Source organism: Vanessa tameamea, chromosome Z, assembly GCF_037043105.1.
Source record: "Vanessa tameamea isolate UH-Manoa-2023 chromosome Z, ilVanTame1 primary haplotype, whole genome shotgun sequence".
NCBI classification, from domain to species: Eukaryota; Metazoa; Arthropoda; class Insecta; order Lepidoptera; family Nymphalidae; genus Vanessa; species Vanessa tameamea.
Window position 1 is genome coordinate 11,192,979 of NC_087341.1, and position 23,209 is coordinate 11,216,187.

The 23,209-nt window shown below is 31.1% G+C and overlaps 1 protein-coding gene across 1 annotated transcript in view; it reads right to left on the reverse strand.

The window, feature by feature from the left end:
* Positions 1-1,293: 1,293 nt before the first annotated feature.
* Positions 1,294-23,209, reverse strand: part of LOC113403059 (period circadian protein) — a 28,728-nt gene continuing 6,812 nt past the window's right edge. The window contains exons 4-28 of the mRNA XM_064220238.1: positions 22,831-22,938; positions 22,497-22,580; positions 21,607-21,770; positions 20,416-20,513; positions 19,997-20,071; positions 19,656-19,787; positions 19,259-19,334; positions 17,618-17,821; positions 16,702-16,930; positions 16,037-16,148; positions 15,785-15,904; positions 14,479-14,634; positions 14,100-14,218; positions 13,383-13,460; positions 12,986-13,132; positions 12,282-12,453; positions 11,502-11,640; positions 9,611-9,762; positions 6,878-7,012; positions 5,283-5,465; positions 4,955-5,077; positions 3,135-3,170; positions 2,498-2,599; positions 1,699-1,839; positions 1,294-1,572 (exon numbers count right to left, since the gene is read on the reverse strand). Coding sequence (XP_064076308.1) covers positions 1,471-1,572; positions 1,699-1,839; positions 2,498-2,599; positions 3,135-3,170; positions 4,955-5,077; positions 5,283-5,465; positions 6,878-7,012; positions 9,611-9,762; positions 11,502-11,640; positions 12,282-12,453; positions 12,986-13,132; positions 13,383-13,460; positions 14,100-14,218; positions 14,479-14,634; positions 15,785-15,904; positions 16,037-16,148; positions 16,702-16,930; positions 17,618-17,821; positions 19,259-19,334; positions 19,656-19,787; positions 19,997-20,071; positions 20,416-20,513; positions 21,607-21,770; positions 22,497-22,580; positions 22,831-22,938 — 3,187 coding nt within the window. The 3' untranslated portion in view covers positions 1,294-1,470. The remainder of the gene's footprint in view (positions 1,573-1,698; positions 1,840-2,497; positions 2,600-3,134; positions 3,171-4,954; positions 5,078-5,282; positions 5,466-6,877; positions 7,013-9,610; positions 9,763-11,501; positions 11,641-12,281; positions 12,454-12,985; positions 13,133-13,382; positions 13,461-14,099; positions 14,219-14,478; positions 14,635-15,784; positions 15,905-16,036; positions 16,149-16,701; positions 16,931-17,617; positions 17,822-19,258; positions 19,335-19,655; positions 19,788-19,996; positions 20,072-20,415; positions 20,514-21,606; positions 21,771-22,496; positions 22,581-22,830; positions 22,939-23,209) is intronic.

A 23,209-nucleotide genomic window follows, 5' to 3' on the forward strand; every position in this document is an offset into this window, starting at 1 on the left:
CTATTTTTTTTTAATATAAAAAAAAACTAATATATTGACTTTTATTTAATAATAATTTATTATTAATATATCTAACAATTGCGTTTTACTGCAAAGTAAAATGCTCGTTTATACGTTCCAAGACTTATGCTAAATTAAAGGATGTACTTCATTTTGAAATAAGTTTTTTATGCATAGGTACATAAATATCATATATTGTTTATGTGCAAATATTTTCTAAAAAAATATATGCCCTAACTAAACAACATTCTTAGTTGAAGCCGCTAGATTTGTGATATCGGTGTTATCTAAGTTTGAAGCTAAAAATTTAAAACCATTTTTAATATATTATAGAAAAGGGTTTCTTACTTAGATAATACCTAAATAATCAATAAATTTTGTTCAATAATAATCAAAACATTATATCACAGACCTCTAACATACTACACATTTTAAATTCTTATTTGTAATTATATTAAAACTAGGTGTGCTCTTCGCTTTATAATATAAATATAGATATTAAAATATATAATTTACAAACATTCATTATTATTATAAATATGTATATAATATTGAATTATTTACAATTTGTATCAATTATTTTTTTTTTGTATATACATACATATATGGAATGCTTAAACAATTATTATCTTGAAACAGTTTGGCATGAGACGGCAACGGAACGTATAAAAATTAGACTGTATGTTAAATTAAATGAGATTTAGCATTTTACTTCATGCGAGTTATTTATTATAATAACTTATAATATAAAATCACCAAACTATAAACGATTCAATAACGACACTAGTATATCACTCCCTTTATGTTTTTTGGACAACATACACTTACATATCAGAAGTCAATAGCTCTATTACATACAGATAAAACATCAATCCCATAACGTTTCTAAAACAAAAACGTTATAAAATAATTTGTATACAACACCAATACTTTACAGATAAAAAAAAAAAAAAATAGTTAAAATATTAAAGTGAGTAAGATCGCTTAGAAATAAAAAACAAGTAAGTGTATACAACACTTTATGATGAAACTTATGCATGTACCCCGGGATGTAATTAGAGATTAGTTAGGTAATTTAAAATGATTGTAACAAATATAGAATATTATTAATAAGTGTCGATGATGGATTGTTCATCCTACATATCCCACATGAGCAACCCCGCTACCGGCACGGATTCTAATTCTAATTAATAACTTAGCTCTAGTTCGATTAATAATTATATTTTATATTAAATAATGGACACGACTATTCTGTTCATATAATTTATTTATTTTGTTCATCTATATCGAATTAATTATTACTAAAATTACCTATACAAAAACACGAAGTGCAATGTAACTTTGGCATGACAATATTGTGCTGTTAATGCCTCTGAAGGACATTCATATTTACAAATAATATTATATATTAAATAACTATAATAAGTATTTTTAATACAATTAAATACTAAGTAAATTTCTTTTGTAACACTACGCACTAAAGGGAACGTCTTCCTCGTCTGGAGGCGGGAGGGGTGCGTCCTCTTCATAAATCATTACTAATTTGCTATACTCTCGCTTTCGGCGTCGAATCTAAAAATCAATTAAATTTCAAATCTTTATTCAATATAGAAACATTAAATTTTCTCAAAATTAAGAAGTATTAATAGAGACATTGAATGGTTTTTTCAACTTTGAATATTAGATTTGAATATTTACCTTCGTTTTTGTGGTGACGTACGATTCTTCACCAGAACTGCTGGAACTAGTGATCCCCTCCTCAAGAGTTAATTTCGCAGCTACTCCTTGTAACTGAAGATCCAAGTATAATTGGTCAAGTTGTTCGTTTACTAATGAAGGCTGAAATGTTTGAAAATAAATGTGTAATTATTTGAATAATTTGAATATACATGTATACTTATAAAATGTAACAAAAAAGCTAGAATTTTAAGACAAAATAATACATGGAACCAACATGGTATGATATATGGATGTTTGTACCGACAGATTATTATAATGTGTCCGACAACTCGGCGTGCATTTTTGTATCGGTCTTCTCCAACTCTATCTATTGTAGTCTGTATTGACGGCACTTTGACGGTAAAAACGGTTGATAATTTTAGTGACTATGGGAGAACGTAGCCAATTTAATAAATAACAGATTTAATTATTTGCCTTCCATTCCGTTTTCATACAGGTGAAACGAAAATAATAGCCTGTAAATTTTGGTTTCGATCTTATTCCACAAATGCGGTTTGGTGGATCAACGACTGACAGAATTTTATCTACCATACACAGGCTTATACACGTCACGTCACGAAATGAATGATAAACACAAGTTAGATACGTGATATTCACTGATGCCTAAACACATTTCAACCTGCAGTCTTGGTCTATTCACGTGTTCGAACTACTCATATATAACTTATAGGATGTTTCATTATTTACTTCATAAAGAAGCAGTTTCTAACAAACAAAGAAGTAAATCACATAAACGGCTGTCTGTGTCGGTACTTACTTGTTCTAATTTTTCTAACTTTTTCTTATCACAACTCAGGACCTCAGCCACGTCTTTGGTAAGTATTTGATATTTGTAAATAAGTTCCGAAGTGACACGTACCTAGAAAAATAATAATTGTGTAATAAATAATACGCTACAATATTAGCATTCATAAAAATAAGCAAGCTTTGATCACTGTTTGATGAAAGACAAGGACAGAACATGAAGCAAGACCTCAGAATATGGAGAACATGGAGTTATATTATTCAATAGAATTCACAGTATCCATTCACATTTTTTTAACCAGATTACCACTGGCCTTTTTTACGGTAGTTATTTTTTTTAAATTCATTACAGTACCGTTGGTTTATTAACTTCAAACAAAATAACAATTATTTTGTATGATAGGAAACATAATATTTATGTGAATAGTTATATATACTCGTAATGGTGAATTATCGTAGCCCACAGATAAGGTACCACGGACACACCATGAAATCTATCAAACTCCCATACTTTATAATTCTGTGATCGATATAAGTGCGAGATTTATTACACACATCTTATGTCTCGGCGTTGACAGCGCATTGACATTGTAAGAAATTGTATAAATTTCTTACCAAGTCAACGTCTGTGGTCCGAGATGACCACTTACCAATAAACGGTCCATATTCCCGACTGGCTTTGGGTTCTAAATAAAAAAATTGTCTTCATGAATACCAATATTTACAATAAAAACATTTCAATAAGATAATAACAAATAGTATATAAGTAACTTATCAGTGGCGGATTTACTAGTAAGCTCGGTATGTCTGAGCCTAGGGTGGTCGATTTACCGGCAAGTTGTAATAGGGATATTTTTTTTAAATTTCCTTTGTAATAAAGGAGGAAGAACAACCAGAAAAAACTAGGTTTCTTGTTTGTCAGAAAGAATTATTTCAGGGGTAAGCACGGATGGCAAAAACAGTATGTACCTACTTGAAAATTATGTAACTCCGCCCCTGTAACTAACAACTTATTGGTTATGTAAGGTATGAATACCTCACACTATAAAACAAAAGGCAGACGAAGCTCACGGAAAACTATAATGAAACAGAAAAAACGAAAACAATCTTTGGGATGCTAGAGCAACGCTCGTGCTTGCAAGATGTCTTAGTGTGCGTGAGATGACAAGTGTAGACAAAAAGCGCAAAAAAATACAAATTAGATTATCCTTGTTGCACGCTGATACGCTGATACGCTGACGCTATGATGACGCTGATCTAAGTGAATGAAGACATAAAATATAAGAATAGATATAGATATAACTGCGTATCGAAACGTCTATTAAATAAAACGTCAAAAGTGCTGTCATTTTAATATATAATTAAGCCCTCTTGTGTATTTATAAAAACTGTCCGCAGGCATTTGAAAACCATGATGGAATGTCACTTCATAGGTGAGTGTTATTTGAATTTAATTAATTTTATTTTTATATCTTTATTACTGATGGCTTGGAACACAAAACCCCAGCGAATATCGCTCGGTGTTGTCAGGTTACACTGAAATGTATAATAATTTTCGCTTTAGTAAAAACATGTAGGATTTTTTCATTGCCCTTGTAGCCCATCTACACGCACTTCCATTGTGCGTGTAGATACTAAGATATTAATATAAGATATATATTTTTACGCACAAGCGCGCATTGAGCTGTTTGAGAATTGTTATAGTTAAAATTTAAATAGAGAAGTACTACAGAAAATTACAATTTGATCATTAAAACATTCATTGCTTACGTCATACTGCCATAGACAAAACACGTTAAGTCAAATTTAAAAATCAATAACGCGTTTTGTACATTATTTTTTATTGTAACAATGATGAATTGGAATAATGAGAGCTGAGGCTCACTCTTGGTATATTTCAAATCAAGATATCTTATATTTTTATAAGCAATGAGTTACGCAAATGCAAATGGGCAACCATTATTTTCAAGTCTAAATTATCATATAACTTTAAAAACAATTGCACGTCTTTTCTTTTCTATAAACTTTAAATTACAAACTCCAACAGCCATAACGCAAGTCCAAGCGATTAGTATCAAATCTACAGGTTTTATATATAATGCAGGACGTGTACCATTAATCTATTGATACTTTAGGAACAAAAACCTTTATATTTAACGATTAAATATTTTACTGGCAAAGCCTAGCAGACGTTGTCCATATATATATATGATAGTCGTGACTATATATAGAAGAGATGCAGCGCCATCTAACGGCAAGTGAGCATAACAAAGTGACAACTATATAAACCCTCATGAAAAAATACATACGTATTTCAAACGTAAATATAATTAGATTTTTGGTATTATCAGTTCCAATAGTGGATGATTAATGTTTCAATGTAGGATGAACTTATACCTAATGTTATAAATCTGTCACTGAATTTGAATGTATTTAATGATCGTAATAATTATACCATAGTGTGACTCACTTGTTTCATCCAAGGCGGTTCAATATTCCTTCTAGGCGCGATCTTATCCTTTATCTCACTATTAACCATTTCATAACTCTGAAATGGCATTGCATCCCCACATTGATTTGGTTTACGCCAGCACTGCAACATATTTTTATTAAATAGCTACACGCGTGGCTTTACCTGCCCGAAATTAATGAAATTCGCACACCTTTACGACGTCGAGGTGGATTGAATAAAATCGTTAAATTGCGATAGACCTATATTACAGCACAGTACCATCAAAGTAGCGTAATCGGATAATTGTTTACGTAAAAACTTTAAACAAATTATAAATAATTCTCACTTTTCCTTCTCCAGTATTTGTATTTTTTCCATCGCTTTCCTCATTACTACCAGAATCAGTCTTGAAGAATGATGAATAAAATGACGAGTAACTGGACTCTTCGTCGGTTTTTTCGTTTGTACCATCACTGTTGCCCAGTCGCAGCTTCCTCTTATTACGGTTTTCAATTATAGCTTCTGTGCTCTATAAGTACATAGTTTTATTATTACGGGGTATTAATTAATATATTGTTAATTATTATATTATCCATATTTAAATATTCATTTAATAATTGTTACAATATGCCATAATGTTAACGTATGATAACTGCCGAAGGAAAAAAAAACTACATATTTTATGCTGTGAAACGGAAGATACATGGCTAGTAGTTAAAATACTTGAACATTAACCGAATATTTTGAGTTCAAACACCAATTATGCCAATTTTGTGTTTATAACTCAACTCATACTACCACGAGTGAAAAAATCGTATTGAAATTCGTATTAGATTCACTGATTGATGTATCATCTAACCCGCTTTATCCGAGCAGCGTGGTGGATCACACTCATCACGAATAGAGGAAACTTAAGCCCAGTAGCACGACATATACAGGATGTTCTAACATTTTTTTAAATTATATTCTTCACTTTCTTAAATTGTTAATTTCTTCAATCTTCAGACTTTTCACGCAGACAAAATTCTTCTACTACTTTTTTAACATGGTACTGAACAAAAATTGTTATGCTCTACAAAATGACAATATGTATCATGCTTCAAGCACTACTTACAAGCCTGCCTCACACTTCAGGATTGAATAAAACAAGCGAAGTAATGCATATAAAATAGTATGTAAACCGAGCTCAAATGTTCTCAAATGTTTAAACAGTTTTGTTTACATATTTAAGTATATCCAAATTATGAATTCAACAAAACGATTTTCGTGTTACTAAAACACTATAACTATTCGTATTAGAGGTTAAAAAAGGCAAAATGACTTAAATCCCAAGATTTACATTTCATTGTTATATCGACAAATTGCTAATTGCCACAAATCTATTAACATTAAAATTAAGAAACTAGAAACCAATATGCCGATAAAAAAAATATTTTTTTTATCGAAGCGTAGCACATTTTCTGCCATTCAATTCGTTTTATCAGAAAACCAATGGTTTACTTAATACATAGTTGTAGGTATGTGGTAGTTTAGGCCACTGTGCCTTATTCGTAAAGCTTACAAATAACATGAATACTAATTAATCGTTAGAAAGTTTAAAGAAATTAAATAATCTCTACGCAGTATTATCTATCGTTTTTTACATTATAAATCAATGCGTTTTCAGTCACTAGTTTCCTCGCACAATTCTTACAGCCTTATGATATCTATGTGATGATCACACAAAAAACCAGAGAAAACATTTTATTATTAAATGCTACGCGAATTAAATAGAACATATCAGTCATTCATATCGTATCACTTTACATTCAATTTAAAGAAGAAGCTATGATTAATTTTCATATCAATCGACCAGAAAAAGACAGGCTACTCTGTTGAGATATTACAAACAGTATTGCAAATGCATAACAAATTTGATGAATGAAAATAAGACATTCGTACCCGGATCGAAGCCTCAGCAGAATAGATACTGACATCACATGCTTGAAATATATTTTTTTCGATTATCTTCTCCCTCTTCCTTGTAAGGTAATTGAATGATTTGCCAGTCTTCGGTAGTAAAGTCAATCTACACGCCTGCGATGATTCATTGAGTATGATTGTGAGTTGTAATAGCTAACTTAAGCTTAGAACACATGAAGTTAGACAAAGAAATTAATGAAAAACACAGTTTACAAGCAGCTAATGTGATGATTGACAGAAATTTAGAATTGATATATATTAATTAATAAATATTTAAAATAACATAAAAATATAGATAAGAATAATATAATAAATAGTTAATAATTATTTTTAAAACAAAAATGAATTTATATCGTATTCGAAATTTGTTTACCTCAAATTTAGGACTTTTGTATCTTACGTTACGTATATTGAAGTATATAAATGTTTTATTAAGATATTACGTAGACATATATTTATTAATCATTTTCTTAATTCAGTGTTTTTTCGATATTCTACATATATCTTTATGGAAGACGACTAATGGATGGAACAATGTAAAACTATATACTCTACATACAAACATCGGAGTTATATGGTTAATTATTTTCTACAAATAACATTAAAATAATGAACACTTAACCGGCAATATGAGACACCAAAACCCGAGTTTGTAAGAAGTTTTAACAAGTAAAGCTGACGCAGTACAGGCGCCGTAAAATCTAAGCAAATATATTTAGCGTTTCTAGCCTGTACATGTCTCTTGAATTTGCAATAATTATCGAAATAACCAGTTCTAGAAACTTCGAAAACAACCATACTTTGTAATAATGTTATCATAATACAATAATCTGGAGAGTAAAACTTTATTTATTTTTATTATTATTTATAGGTATTTACAAACCGGGTGAATTTTTCAGTGGGCTTAGATGGTCTAATACAAGGTCAACAAGATAGCGCGACGGGCAAGCGTTGAAAAAATCAAATTCATCGCCAATTCGAACAAGGTACTGGTAAGGTTAATGTTTGAATAGAAGACATTATATTAAAATTCAACATTTTCCTTAAAATTGCCATAATATGTCATTCCCTCCTTGAATTGATCCTTAATAGCAAAACTATCGAATGATTTATTGTATGATTCTATTCTGATCCTAACTATGTGTTCTATTTTTGACACTAAGTTTCATTCGGAAGTTACGACGAATCTTCACATCGTCGAACCCACAGTGCCTTAAGACGAAAGTCTTCAATCAGTGCGTCCTACCCGTCATGACATACGGAGCCGAAACGTGGACATTCACAACAAAGCTGGTCCACCGGGTTAAAGTCGTTCAGCGTGCTATGGAAAGGACTATGCTCGGAATATCTCTGAGGGATCGCATCAGAAATGAGGTGATCCGTCAGAGAACCAAAGTCATCGACATAGCCCACCGGATTAGTAAGCTGAAGTGGCAGTTGGCCGACTGGCAAGACTATTAAAAAATAAAAATTTCAATACTTAATTTTGTTCAAAAAATAAACAGCAAATTGCTAAGACTAAAAATGTCTAAATACTTAATTACGTATAAATATACTATACCTCATATGAACGACAATGAAATGTAATAAAACTATGTATCCATTTCAAAAATATAATGTGAATATGATAAATTTTAATTAACATAGTCTTTATTTATTTTTTGTATCACAGGATACACGAAAAGGCACTGTACGACAAATTATTTATTACCATTTTTTGTATGATTCTAATTTGATGAGTACTCGTTTAACATTGCTAATACTCAATCGTATTTTTTATTTTAAACACTATACAAAATATACTGTCCAGATTCACATGGTAATATGTTACGTTGTTCTTTCTTTGTTTGATCTATGGTGATGAAGTAAGTTCCTTATTGAATCATCGCCCATCTCGGAAACAGCATTTTTTTAAGGCCAGCTTTAGTAAGCTTTTTGTATAGACCTGTCTGCTGATACAAACAAGTAAATACAATATTCGTTGTCACTTTAATTCAATATATTCACATAAATAAACGCAGTAGACAAAGTGGCTTGATGGCAACGAAATCGATATTTCGAATAAAATAATAATTAAACAGCCTCATTTGAGTCAAACTCTTTAATCAATAGATTTAATTATCTGTGTTTTAACTTTTTTTTTTTTGTTTAACTTTTGTCCTTTTGACGAGATTTATGTTTTATATACTATATAAAAATATATAAAATTGACAATACACCCATAATATTTATACAGATATATACAAATACATAACATATCGCAAATAATAAATGTCAAGGTAGAAATTTAATACGGAGCAGTAGAATCATAAGTAATAATTATTTGTTATATATTATGATTAAGATACAGTTCTATGCATATATACATTATACATACAATAATATATCTACTAATATTGCAAGTGTATAACTTTTATTGTTTGTATAATTAATATTTTAGAGTGGCCTTTACATATTTTTATTGAATATACTTTTATTAATTCCTCTATCATACATAGGTACCCATATAAATTAGGATATATTTTCCTTATGTGTATGGTAGAAGAAATATTATAAATATAACAAAATATATATATATCATAAAGAAAACGCTCTACAGGAAGCTTTTGCTGCCCCTTCTCAAATTACCTTTTTCATTTAAATTATGATAATAATGATGATGATTAAATCATGATATATACTAATCATATTAGTTATTATAAATGTATTTACCTCTTCATAATTTTGAGTTGAAATTCCTAAAGAATGTATGTTCGGAATTTGTGGAACGAAGCTTTGTTGCAGGGTATATGAAATTTGAGGATCGATAGACGAATACATGAAAGGCGGTGCGTAGACAGCCTGACCAAACATCAAATAAGGCACTGCAACAAATAAGGACAATTATCAGTTAAATATCTTAATATTAATGATTGAAATATCTGTCTTTTTATATAATTTAAAGAAATATAATGCACCGTCAGAACTAAGATATTACGTCCCTTGTACCTGCAGTTACAATGGCTCACTCACCCTTAGAATATTATAGCGTGGGTAGATAGTAAGCAAAACCCAATTTATGGACATATTTCTGGATATATGGCCCATAAAGTTGGAAAGCCGTTTGATGAGCGAACAAGAGCTTCTGTTCGGATAGTTTGATATATGAATATGAATACTGCCTTGGCGGTGGAATGTATGGTGAGTGGGTGGTACCAATCCAGACGAGGTTACAAGAAGATCTACCACTAAGTATGTACTAGGTATCGGCGTTTAACGTAAGGGACGTTTTCCGCCCTCATGGGTCGCAGACGTAAAATAGTCTATAACCTAACATTGAGCAATCAAATACAAAGATATTTTTACCAAATATGACTGGTAGATAAAGAGATTTGCATTTTTTTAAAAAGACGTAAATTTACATATTTGAGTAAAATTTAAGCCACATTTTGCACAACACATAATCATATTGGTTTTGTAATCTGTATACGAAACTAAAACATACGATACCTCAAAGAGCAAGGTAAAGTTAGTCAAACAATTTAACGTAAAACATAATAATAAACATAAAGTTACTTTGGTGAGGTTGATACGGAGCTGTAACAAGAGTGTTCATTTTAAATAGTACCACAGCTTCATTTCTGTGTCCTTGGTAATGAGCACCACCCATACTAGTATGCGGTGTCATTCGATCTGTAACTATTTACATTCAATAAATAATACTAGTATAATCATAATTTTTTTTTAACGGAGATTACAACTCCATTTATTGTTAAAAAAAAAATACGTGTATTCTGTGATACTTTAGTCAAGGTCAACATTAGAGTTACGATAAATGAAAACGACTGTGAAAAATCAAAATAAATATGCGACATTAAATATTATCATTATAACATTGAAAGGATACACGGATTGGTCACATGTAAGAAAGACGACGGCGATTTCAATTGCGGTTTCAAACCAGGCAAGCAATATCGAATTTTCATGTGCATAATTTGTGTTCATTATGATGAAAGAAATCATCGCGAGGAAACTAGAATGTGTCTTATTCTGCAACCTACGTATCTACCAACCCGCTTTGTAGCTGCGTGGTAGCTGAATGCCCTCTAAACCCAACAATCAGCGCATCAGTCGTATCATTTCAGGAGTATTATACGAGCTAAGTTCTTATAAAATAGAACCGCAGGCTCAGGCTAACTTATTTATACTAATTAAAAACAAAACTAACTTGGATTTCCTAACATATGTGATGAAGTCCGGCTTAAGTGATATTCCTGTGATGTCATAGTGGCATGCTGTATTGACGCTGGAGTATAAAACATCGGAATTACTCCTGAAATAATATTATTAAATTATATCAGTACGTATTCGGAATTAAATGACATGATTTTAATAACTAACTAATATTTTATTGTCATCCGGCGCTATTTGTTGAGTGAAGATGATCAACCTATACGTATTATAGTAAGTATTTATACCGTTGAATTAACTCGATGGCCAAGTTGAGTAAGCAGTAATAACAAATACCGATAAAAGAATACAGGTCAGAGTACTTTTGTATAATATTTATATGTATGTGTAATGTATGGTCCAAAGCATCGGTGACGGCTCTTTTTCTACTCACCCATTGTCGGCGTCGGCGTGGACTGCGTATTTGCGGCTCTCGCTATCTGCTTCTGTCTTATTAATCTCGCCGAGGAACATCTGTGTTTGTGCGCAGTCCCTTCTTCTAACTGCTTGGATGAACGCTTTACACCATGCGCCTGAAGAGTACAACGGTATTATCGACGTATTCTTTCAGCGCCAATCACGAGATGAATTATTACAATTACAAATTCATCGCCGTTAAATATTCAATTAAGATTCACGTGTTCTTATCACGGCAAGTGACTCTTGTAAAAATCATTTCATATAAGTAACGATTACAAAGCTGTAATAGAATATTGGCGACTAATTATTTGAATATCCTTTCTAAAGTACTTATTGAGAAAATGTTATTGGTTTATCAGTAGATGATCTTATAGACGTTGAAAAAGAACTAACTCTTTATAAGTAAAGTGATATCGGCTACTTATCATTCGACAAAAATGCTGTTTATGTGGGAGAGATCTTTAGAGGCATATTCAAGGCAGTGGAAGCCTGTTTAGGTGATCCATCGCGTAGTTGAGATACGATGCCGAGATCTCGTCGCGTCCCCCAATAAAGATAAAGTTACCACTAGTTTTGCAGTTAGTATGGCAATCGGATTGGTGCTCAATGAGCTCCCTTTAACAACATGAGAAAGACACGAGAACGTGACTGACGTTAGTAAAGTTACTCAGTTCTAACTTTACTATGAAAACTAACCTCATTTTAGAATGCTCATAAGGTCTTAATTTAAAATTAAATAGTAAAACCGTATTACCTTTTGTTCTGAATTTTCGAGGATCGACTGTTGGATGTAGGCGTTACATCTCGCTAGATGTTCCCTTTTCTTCTGTTTCATTTCGTCTGATATTTTCTCTTTCTCGACTTTGCTATAAATTCGGCTATCACGGTGTATTTTGACTAAATCTTTTTCCATTTCTGAGTTATGCCTGCAGAGATAACGACAGTAATAAAAAAGGGTTCTATTAAAAGGGAAACAGAAAAATGTAATGTATCTATAACTTTACATTAATAGTTAGTAACACAATATTTTTGAATTTATTTAATGAAGACACCATTTTAGACATTAAACGGAATTGCTTATTGTATTTTTATTATCCTAAATTACAAAAAAGTTTGTTTTTATTTCACAAATTATCGTTAAAAAATACAAAATGCCGAATATTTGCCGAAGCGATTATAGTTAGTACAACAGTAAGGAACTTAATCGCCACTTGATAAATGCCCGCATCACTATTGCTTCCTAATATTAGTGAGTTGAAGAGGAGAGCAGGGATTCATCAAAGAGATCTCAATAAAGTTCCCTTACAATAATTTAATTTTAGACTCTCGTATTTTCTCCAAAGAATTTACATTAAGTAATCAACATGTGAAAACAGTAATTTTTTTCAAAATTGTTACGATTTATACTGTATTTGTTTTATTAAATTGAGTTATATATATATAGGTAAATAAACGAACTTGCTCAGCAGGGTCTCAGTTAACCGAACGGCTTGGTAGTCGCCTAAGGGATGACTGTATTGTGTCATAAGAAGTGAATTCGCCCCAAACAAGTTTCCTTTCTCGCCAAATTCATCAATTTCTCGTTCTACTGGTAACGCGCATTTACTGAAATAAATAAACAATATTACTTTTAATACAAATATTTTAAATAGTCGTATAACGATAAGAAGTAACGGATTAATGGTGACTTTAAATATATTTCGAAATTTTTTAATTGGCAACATTTCTGTTGATTAAACTTTTAATTCCGAGCGCAATATTTTCCTACACTTTAAAAATCACCCCGCTTATGGTATGCATGCATAAATGCATTGATATAATGAATAGCAGAGCTGATGAAAAACAAAATACAAACCTATTCTCAGCTTCTCTTAATTCTAGTTTGTTATCATCCAGAGGATATTCTTCATAAGGTTGGTGACTATCAAAATACCTGCAGACAAATTTTTTACTGTATAAAATGCAACTTGCTGAAATTCATGTTAATCAACAATTATCTTTTTTGGGACATTAAAAAGAAATGTACGTCGTAAATATAAATTACTTTAATCTCAATAAAAGATCACTATGTGCAAAATTGGGACCGAGGTATTGGTTGAAATAATTCAACGTAGTATTATTTTTGCATCAGATGTTAATTTAAAGTTTACTATTTAAAAAACTATAAAATTCCATGACTTTTACTGTTAACTATGAGTTCTAAGGAAACCTTCGTGATTACCTCTGGTTTTAAGAATAACATTTTTTAATTATATTACATTTTTTATATAAAAAAATTATTATTTATGAGTTGAGTCTGAAAAACTTTAATTGTTAACATTAGCCCAAACGTTGAACTTATTTGTACAAAATACTCAATCTTTGACATTTTAAGAAGTATTAACACCATACATCGACAATGCGCCACTGACCTTGGGAACTGAGTGGTTATGTCCTTTGTGAATATAGTTACTGGCTCACTCACTTGTCAAATTGGATAAAAATACTAAGTATCGCTGTTTCGTGGTAGAATACCTGATAGCTGGGTACTACTGGCTTAAATAAATAAACTATTTACAATGTGACCGCTTACCTTTGAAGAGTTTCGTTGTAATTGAGCTGATTGTAGCTAATAGGAGTTTCTGTGCTAGACTTGCTGTCATTGTAATCGTGATGCGGCGACATACCACCAAGCATCACCGAATCACGCTCCTACGTACAAACGTAATATATATCACAAACAAACAATAATATATATTTTTTTTATATATTTCGCTTTATTATTATTAATCAGTTTCGGCAACATTATATATTAGTTACCTAAATTCTAGTTTAAAGAACATTTTATAGGATTCAGTATGATTTAAATAATATTAATATATCTTGTAACGGAAAACCAGATACAATTGATTTCGATTATATATCAATTTCAATAGATTCTTTCAGAGTAAGTTTAATTAAAAAATACTTACATAGAAATTATTGTCCGGATCTTGTATTTCTAGTTTCAAATCCGCGTCATTGTTGTTATTCGGTGTTTCTTCCAACAGGCTCTCCATAAACGACGCTAAATCCTGACACCTTTTCCCCATTTGCTGCTTAGCAGCTTCCGCTGGCTTAGTGAGAACCTATTAATATAAACATATCAATAAAAAAAAAAACATTTATTAAATAACGCACACACATTGTAACATAATGTAGTTATAATTACTATTGTTTTTTGATATACATGGATTATAAAATATAGGAGTCAAATATTAAATTAAACTTTTGTTATTACAACTTCTTAATTAGTACCATTGGCAAAATTTGTTTACAGATAATATATGGAAAGTAAATTATTTACTCATTTTTAAAATAGGAATTTAATATTCTTAAAAACCTAAGATGATAACCGATTACCATTGCCATTACCAATCTTATTGAATTTTGATTTCGATTTCGATTCAATTTGTAACTTAAACAATTCAGTTCTGACATCGCGACGGTAAAATTAAGCTTTTACGATTGAAACCTATTTCAAATATGAAGTGAATATAAAATGTTTACTATTAATGAAGATACAGAACGTCGAAGTGAAGTTACCATTAATTTCTTCTCCTTTTTTAATAAATAAATAAATTAATTAAAAAACTAACTTATTTGAAAATATATATATTTTACATAATTATATCTGTGAATATACTATATAAATTTTTCGTAAATCATTTATAGTTTTGACATCGTTCAAAATATAAGCTACTATAACATGAAAGTTTCACGTTAATCAGATGAGTAGTTTATACATATTTAATATAAATGGGAAGCTAAGCTATGGGCCACCTGATTGCAAATCGTTAAAATTAAAATTATGCTAATGGTAATCACTATTAGCATAATTTTAACGATACCGCTTGACGGACGAACAAATGGACCACCTGATGGTAAGTAGTCACCATCGCCCATAGACTATGGCTCTGTAAGAAATTAACCATTCCTTACATCGCCAATGCGCCACCAACCTTGGGAACTAAGATGTTACGTCACTTGTGCCTGTAGTTATACTGACTCACCCACCCTTCGAACGGAAACAACAATACTGAGTACTGCTGCTTAGCGGTAGAATATAGGAATGGTTACTACCTACCCTGACGTTTTGGTGGTAGGCATAAATCCCTACAACCAAGTATAGAAGATATGCTTGTATTATCTTTGTAATATTGACTTAGTATAATAAAAGCTAAAAATATACACAAAATTTTTAGTAAACAGATTTATGTACGGCCAATTATGACTGACCTCATTCATTACTCGAGTTATATTTTGTCTCAAAAGTTGAGCTTTCTTTTGCTCTTCCTCTGGTATTTTTTCAATTCTTTCCGTTTCCTCTGTCTGGAAGACGTCCGGATTGCTCGGACCCTGGAACACAAAATTAAAAAGTAGGTATTACAATTATTATTATTATTAACGAAAACATTAATAGCCGCCAGTTAAAGTATCAATAATATTTTTCTAAAGAAAGTATTTAAACATGAATGAACAACTGTTTACCTCTATTATAAAATGTTTGCCCGTTACGAATTCAAGTTTTCTGGACCATGGGTTAATAAAAGAAGACCATTCAGTTTCCAATTTTAAATAATCCCCATTTTGAGTCAACATCCTGAAATAATAAATGATATTACTAAAATATTTTTTATAATTATATGATGATACCTAGTGACACACGCCGGCTTCGCGCTTGTAATTTATTAATAAAGACAATTGTATTATATAAACATGATTTATAGTACTTAGGAAATACTTAGGAAAAATGTAGCTTACTACCATATATTTTTTAACTTGTCCAATAGTTCCAGTGATAACCAAACATACAAACAAACCAGGTGAAATTTCACCACTTTATCATATTAATAGATATGAATAAAACGTTCGAATTCTACAAGTTAACACATCATTTTTCTGTTTCAAATAACCTAGTACAGTCGTTGGTCTCTGACTTATTTTTCCCATAGGTTTCATATAGGAACGAAGAAGGTTTTATATAAAACAATCGAAATTTTTAAGTGCATCTCAATCACCGAGTCTCGTCCATGCGGTGATGACGGGAAACCAATCAACCCATATCACAACACACAAAGGCAAAATTGCCTTCCGCAAATATATTACACAAGGCCAAGCGATTGAAGATGACGTTATCTTAGTCTAAGACTCACCTATAAGGCTTTGAGCGCTCCACTACGCCTTCCTTCACAATGGCCTCGTAAACTTGACGCAAATATCCAAGATCTGAAGGATGATACAGCTGCAAAGCATCCTTTTGAACGATATCCTGAGGTAAGTAGCCCAGGTAAGGTACCGATTCGGTATCTATATAGTCTAGACTTCCAGTCGCCGAATGTCTTATTACGAATGGTTTTGCATTTACAATGATTTCATTCGCCGCTGAAAAAATTATAAATATATCTTTTAATCGAACTATCATAGCTATCTTTATAAATTTTATAAAGATGTTACGTACAGCAGTATAAATAGCGAGCCGTGAACGTGACGGCCGGCCACGTGACACGCTACGTACAAAGTTGCTTAAGTTCAGGGGAAGGTGAAATTGATCGCTATAACCCGGCACACGCACTGAACACGTGCGTCTCAGTTCTCATTACAACATTGTTTCTGTTATAAAGTTATCTTCTTATTTTTATTGTCCTAACTTTGCCTACACAAATTCCTTTAGGATATTTAAGGGTAAACTTATACTTTTAGGTAAATCGTAAAAAATTATACCGTGAAAAATATTTTTTTAATTTTATATTTTTCGTTCATTCATAATAATTAATCCATATGTTACTGATGACTCTCATTGCCTACTGATAGGAATACAAAAAAAACACATAATATGCTTATACTACGCGTCCCGAAAAGAAGAGTTGAAATTCTCGGCTTTTCTCTACTATAAAATTCATGTATTATTATGTAAACCTTCCTTTGGAATCGCTTAACTTATTGATGAAAACCGCATTAATATTCGTGGCGTAATTAAAAAGATCTCAGTATACATACGGCGGGAAGCGACTTTGTCTGTCTGTAAAATTATAGTTAACAACTTCAAATACGTAGGTTGTTAGTACTTACATTTAAATGCCGAAAAGAAAGGAGTAGCCTGTATGACTAGGTAGATAACGTGACCGTCTTCATCTCTTATATTTTTAAAGAAGAATTTCAGTAGAAAGGGCATGTATGACACGATCTTCTCTTTAATTCTAAATCCTGACGTGAGCCCTCTGTATTTTCTTATCCGACAAACCATGGTCGACGTTTGATTACCTTGAGCTGGAACTGTTGAAAATACAGCTTACATGTTTATAATTATAATTTATTCATTAATATTAATTTATTATATAATAAATATAGAAAAAAATTGAAAACATTTAAAAACTTACTCATGATTCAATAGTTTTTAGATATTTCTTTGTTTATTTATATGAGCGGACGAGCCAATCGACCACATTAACTAATTTTAACTCAATGCGCAACCGATTTTGAAATTTAATATGACTTGGTAAAGTCGCTTTCAAACCGGAGCACGCCAATACAAACAGCTAACGAATAGGTGAAATCCTTACACCACCGCTGTTAAAATATGTTGGATATTCTAACACATACATACATATGTGTATTTATTTTAACCCGACCAGATTCGCTGTTGTTTTTAATATCGTGAAACCGAACGTCGTTTATTAGAAATTAACTTTTATCGAAAAAAGGTTCTAATAAAGAATTATTTTATGCGTTTTTAAGATCACGTTCCGACACCGAACTTGTAGATATACCTTTAAAAAGGTTTATTATCCAGGTAGCCATTTCAGGTGAGTTAATGCAATTCTAAAACAACCACACGTAGAAATGCTTAAAAACAAAACATAAAGAAGTTAACGCTAGTTACAATCGACTGAGTACAATATAAAAATATTTTTCAAATAAAAAATAAAACTCGACTGAAAACTTTTAACGTTTCTTGTAACTAGCGTCCACTTGGTCCATGAGCCAATTATTACGAAAAAGTATTTACGAATTACAATTATTATTACTAGTTTAAAAAGGTAAAAGTTACTAAAGAAAAAAACCAATATATCTCCACATACGAACACAAATATCTAGGAGATTATAAATATTCAATTATCAAATCGGCAGCGACATTATTTTAATACTTGCTGCTACTGCATAAGTCCTTTCTTGGAGTTAAAAGCTTGCTTCATAACAAATTAAATCAAAGTAATTTCAGTGGTTTGGCCGTGAAAGAGTAACAAACAGACAAGCATTATAATATTAGTAAAAATTTAGACAGAAAGTGTAACAATGATACAATCATTACGAAAATCACGATTGACAGCACTATCGACTGAAACCTTATAAACGAAAGATACCTTTTGAGTTTATTCAGATTTATGTAAGTACTGTGACCACAAAAAATCGTAACTAATTATGGTTTAGTAAGACTCAACTGCGTGTTCGGTTTCCATTGATAATAATAATTAAATGCTACTAAACGTACCTTTATAGAATATTCCATTTATAAATGAATAGTATATATTTTTAGTTATTTCATATATTTTTATTAATTAATATCCTGAAATAATGAAAACATTTTTTGCATTTGTATGTGAAAGATCGTTTTTCGCTCAAGATTTATTTAAAAAAACACACGCAACACCAATTAATGAGGCCATGTAAAATGTAAAAAATTGGCACGATGGATTGTTAATAAAAAATTACCTTTTAATTGCGTACCGTTTACATTTTTTGGTATTGTCAAGCCGCTCGTTATCTGAGATGCGAATGTGTTGCGATCCTATGAAATAAAGACATTGTTATAATAAGCCGCCACTGCTAAAAACTTCTGGTATTTACGTTTATTTAGTTTTAGCTCTTTTTTAGATTTACACGCCTCGTGCGTGTAGCCCAACAACTAGACAATGTGATTAGAGCCGGTGTTTTCACTTGCCGAGGCAACGATTAGGTACGCTAGGAAATCTGCATGTGTCTGTCGCACGTTTGGTCCAAGCCTCCTCCTCAATAGGAAAGGTCTTGCGTGCCAATAAGAAATGCCTGGTCTAGATTATTTGTAAAATCGGAAACTATGATAATATTATTATAGCAAAGATTTACTCACTCGTGGGTGCACAAAGTCTATGAACGATCTGCCAAGCCACATATCTTTGGGAAATCCGAGAGCTGTCGTTATCGATGTAGTCGTGTACATCACGATACCGTCTTGCATCGATATCACACACGAAAATCCATTCTAGTAAAGTAATTATTTGTACATAAGTTTATAGATCAGTCATTATTTTTGTCTTAAAAGTAATTGGAAAATGTAAAAGAACTCATATCTATATAATGCAATGTGAATATGACGATTGTTTAAAAATGTTATAATTCAGTATTATGTTTATTAAAGATTGAATCATAATTGTCAGTAAATGTGTACGTAAAATGAATATCAACACTTACCATGCAATGTTCTGTAAGATTTGTACGAGTGACGCAGTTCAATGCTGTGACAACCGGAGTGTTACACGGAACACACTGACATAAGCGGAAATTAAATTATAATCTTTAATCTTACATTAAATTTTAAAATAACACAAGTATATTTTGGCAACAGTACTTAATAATAACTTCAATTTGAATAAATAATTATTTAAGTGAATGTATAAATTAGCTGTGCCTAAGATGTTTTCCGATAATACAGGTCTATTTCAATAAGGATATCTATAAAATAAATAAATAAATCTAAAAGTTCGTAAAGTCGCAATATTATTCTTTATTTATTTTAAATACATTTATATAAAAAAGACTTAACTTTTAAAATAATAAAATAAACGGGTATTAAAGGAACAAAATGTTCGTATATATCGAGTACATCGTACCTCTTTCTTGATGCTGCATTTGAGCGCACTTGAAATGTCCATTATCATCTCGGGCGTTTTCTTTTCTAGCTCAAGAACAGGCGGCGGCGTCAGGACAACTGCATAACAAAATATTATAGACGGAAGATAAACACGAACCTAAAACTTCGTCAAACTATATTAAAGATAAAGTCATACCATAGATATCATAAACAAGCATGTATTCCGTACAATATTTTCCCCAAATCGAACAAAAAAAAAATTATGTACATTACCTTAATAAAATTATTTTGTTTACTTCTGTAATAAACCCGAGAATATGATAAGTATACAATTTCTAGAAGATCCTTGGTGCTCTGTAATAATAATAAATAATTTAATTTCTCTTTTTTTAAGTTTTTTAAAGTAAATTATTTATAAGTATTTTTTCTTTGCCAAACATATTTTTTCACAACAATTCGGGTAAATTCTCTTCAGAAGATACACCGACTATTTCATTGCATTAAGTGTTAATTGAAAGTTAAATTTAGTCCAATATAGCTGTAATAACGACGGCGGCAAGACCGTAATATTATATCGGATTACAGAAACGTTTTACCATTCAGGAAATTATCTTAATTTTTTTACCTGTCAATCTCGTAGATATTTTGCATAATCATATTCAATTTCGGTTTTACTATAAGAGGCGATAAAGTTAACCATACGATGTACGACATACAAGCGCGTTGCAGCTTTATAGTTCTTCTACGATCCCTTTATAAACCTCAGAGGAGATAATGCTAGTCTTACTTTACAACGATAATAACCGAGAATTATTTTAAACATTATGTTCTAAATTTCAAGTCGATTTTATAGAAATGGTAATCATGGACTTGTGTCCATAGCTAGCATCATATCATATTTTCCAAGGTCAAATCCTACAGACAGAATGACACGACGTACAGTTTTTGTCTATGGAAACCTAATAATCTTCAGGATCGTTTCCCATACTCCTGTAAAAATCTTGAAGTTGTAAATATTGAATAAAAAATTGTTGCATTTTTAAGTGTATAGACAGAACTCATTTACATGATATTGACGATATTTTTCATAACACCTTTCAAATATGCACATATTTAGTGTTTCAAATTTGTCAAACCTTGACTTTCGGTGGCTAGTTAACTTTTTATTCAGTCTTAAAATTAATATTTAAAAAAGGAATATGTCACTCACCATTATTGGTATTTTCTTTCGGCGTCTCGAAGACGGGCTCCAGTTCGGGTACACTTTGAATGATTACATATTTATCTTTTTTTACTTTTGATACGATTTGAATTTTCTTTTTTTTCTTCGCTTCTTTATCTTTAATTCTCTTTTCTGGCATTTGAATAGCATGGCTGCTGAAATGAAACAGAGTTTGAGTGATAGGAAGATAATAAATGAAATTGGCCCTACTTTGCTAGTAGAAGAATCTAGAATATGTCCTTATTCATAATAATTTATAATAGTCGACTGTAGCGAATGTTTCGTTTAGATAATTCGCATAAACGAAGCTTCTGTTGCGAAGTAATATTTTTAAGTATTAATAATTTTTAGTTAGATAAAAAGTATTAATATTTAATTACATAGATACGGTATGTATAATTAATTTAGTAATTATTTACATACATAGTAATTATTTACATACATAGTAATTATTTACATACATAGTAATTATTTACATACATAGTAATTATTTACATACATAAGTATACTTTATGATTTTGTCATCCGTCTTATTTCAAAGAAACATGTTTTTTTTTTATATATACAGTGACTACATTATATAAAAAAATTGTAGTCTCTAAATTGAGGGAATATATTCGACATGAATATTAAAAAGAGTTTTTAAATCAGAAACACAAAAAATTACGATGCTAATCATATTCCTAGGTATATAATGACAGCAATATATCAGTAATACTGACCACACAAGAGCCTTCAACACCCGTTTAGTTAAGGAGAACCAACTCACCAGCAATAGCATTCTATTTCACGCGTCGATCCCAAATAATATAGATATTATATAACCATATAATAGGGTAGAAATTAAAATTAAGTGAAATGAGTTTAACACAACTAACCTGTAACCAGAAGTGGACGGTTTGCCACCATATCCGCTGCTCGCACTCGAGTTGCTCCCAGAATGCATAGATTTTGAGCTGTAACTAAAAAAATTTAGAACAGATTAAAAATTTAAAACAATTTCTATATTTATGGATACTAAAACCTTGACAAATATAATCATTTTGCATTTTTTTTGCTCTCTTTACTTGTAATCTCACTTACACTAAGACATCTTGTAAGCACGAGCGTTTTTCACTCATATTTATGCACGCCGATAATGATTTAAAGTGGAGGGGCACCATAAATCAATTTATCTATAAAAAAACTTAATTATTTATTAGTCAATATTACCTTCTTCTAGACTGGCTGTTGCTACAGCTGTTAGAATAAGCTGAATCCGAAACTTTGGCATTATTTTCCGTATCCTGCTTCTTATTTAATATACCACCCGGTTTGTAGCTGAAATTAAAAATACTTTTAATTTATTTTTAATGGAAATGTACTGCTACACTCCGAGGTGTCAATTTAGCCTTAGTGTCTATACTTGAAAGATTTTGGTTACTCATTATGTACTAGGGAGACCGTATTGACACTCTTGCTAATTACGAACAAATTTTCTTACAGTTCTTTTAAATTTAATACAGCTCCATTTTTAATCAAGACAGAAAAGCTCTTAAGAAAAACTTTTCTATTCGCCATGATCGTGCTAACTTCCAACAGGGTTATTGTT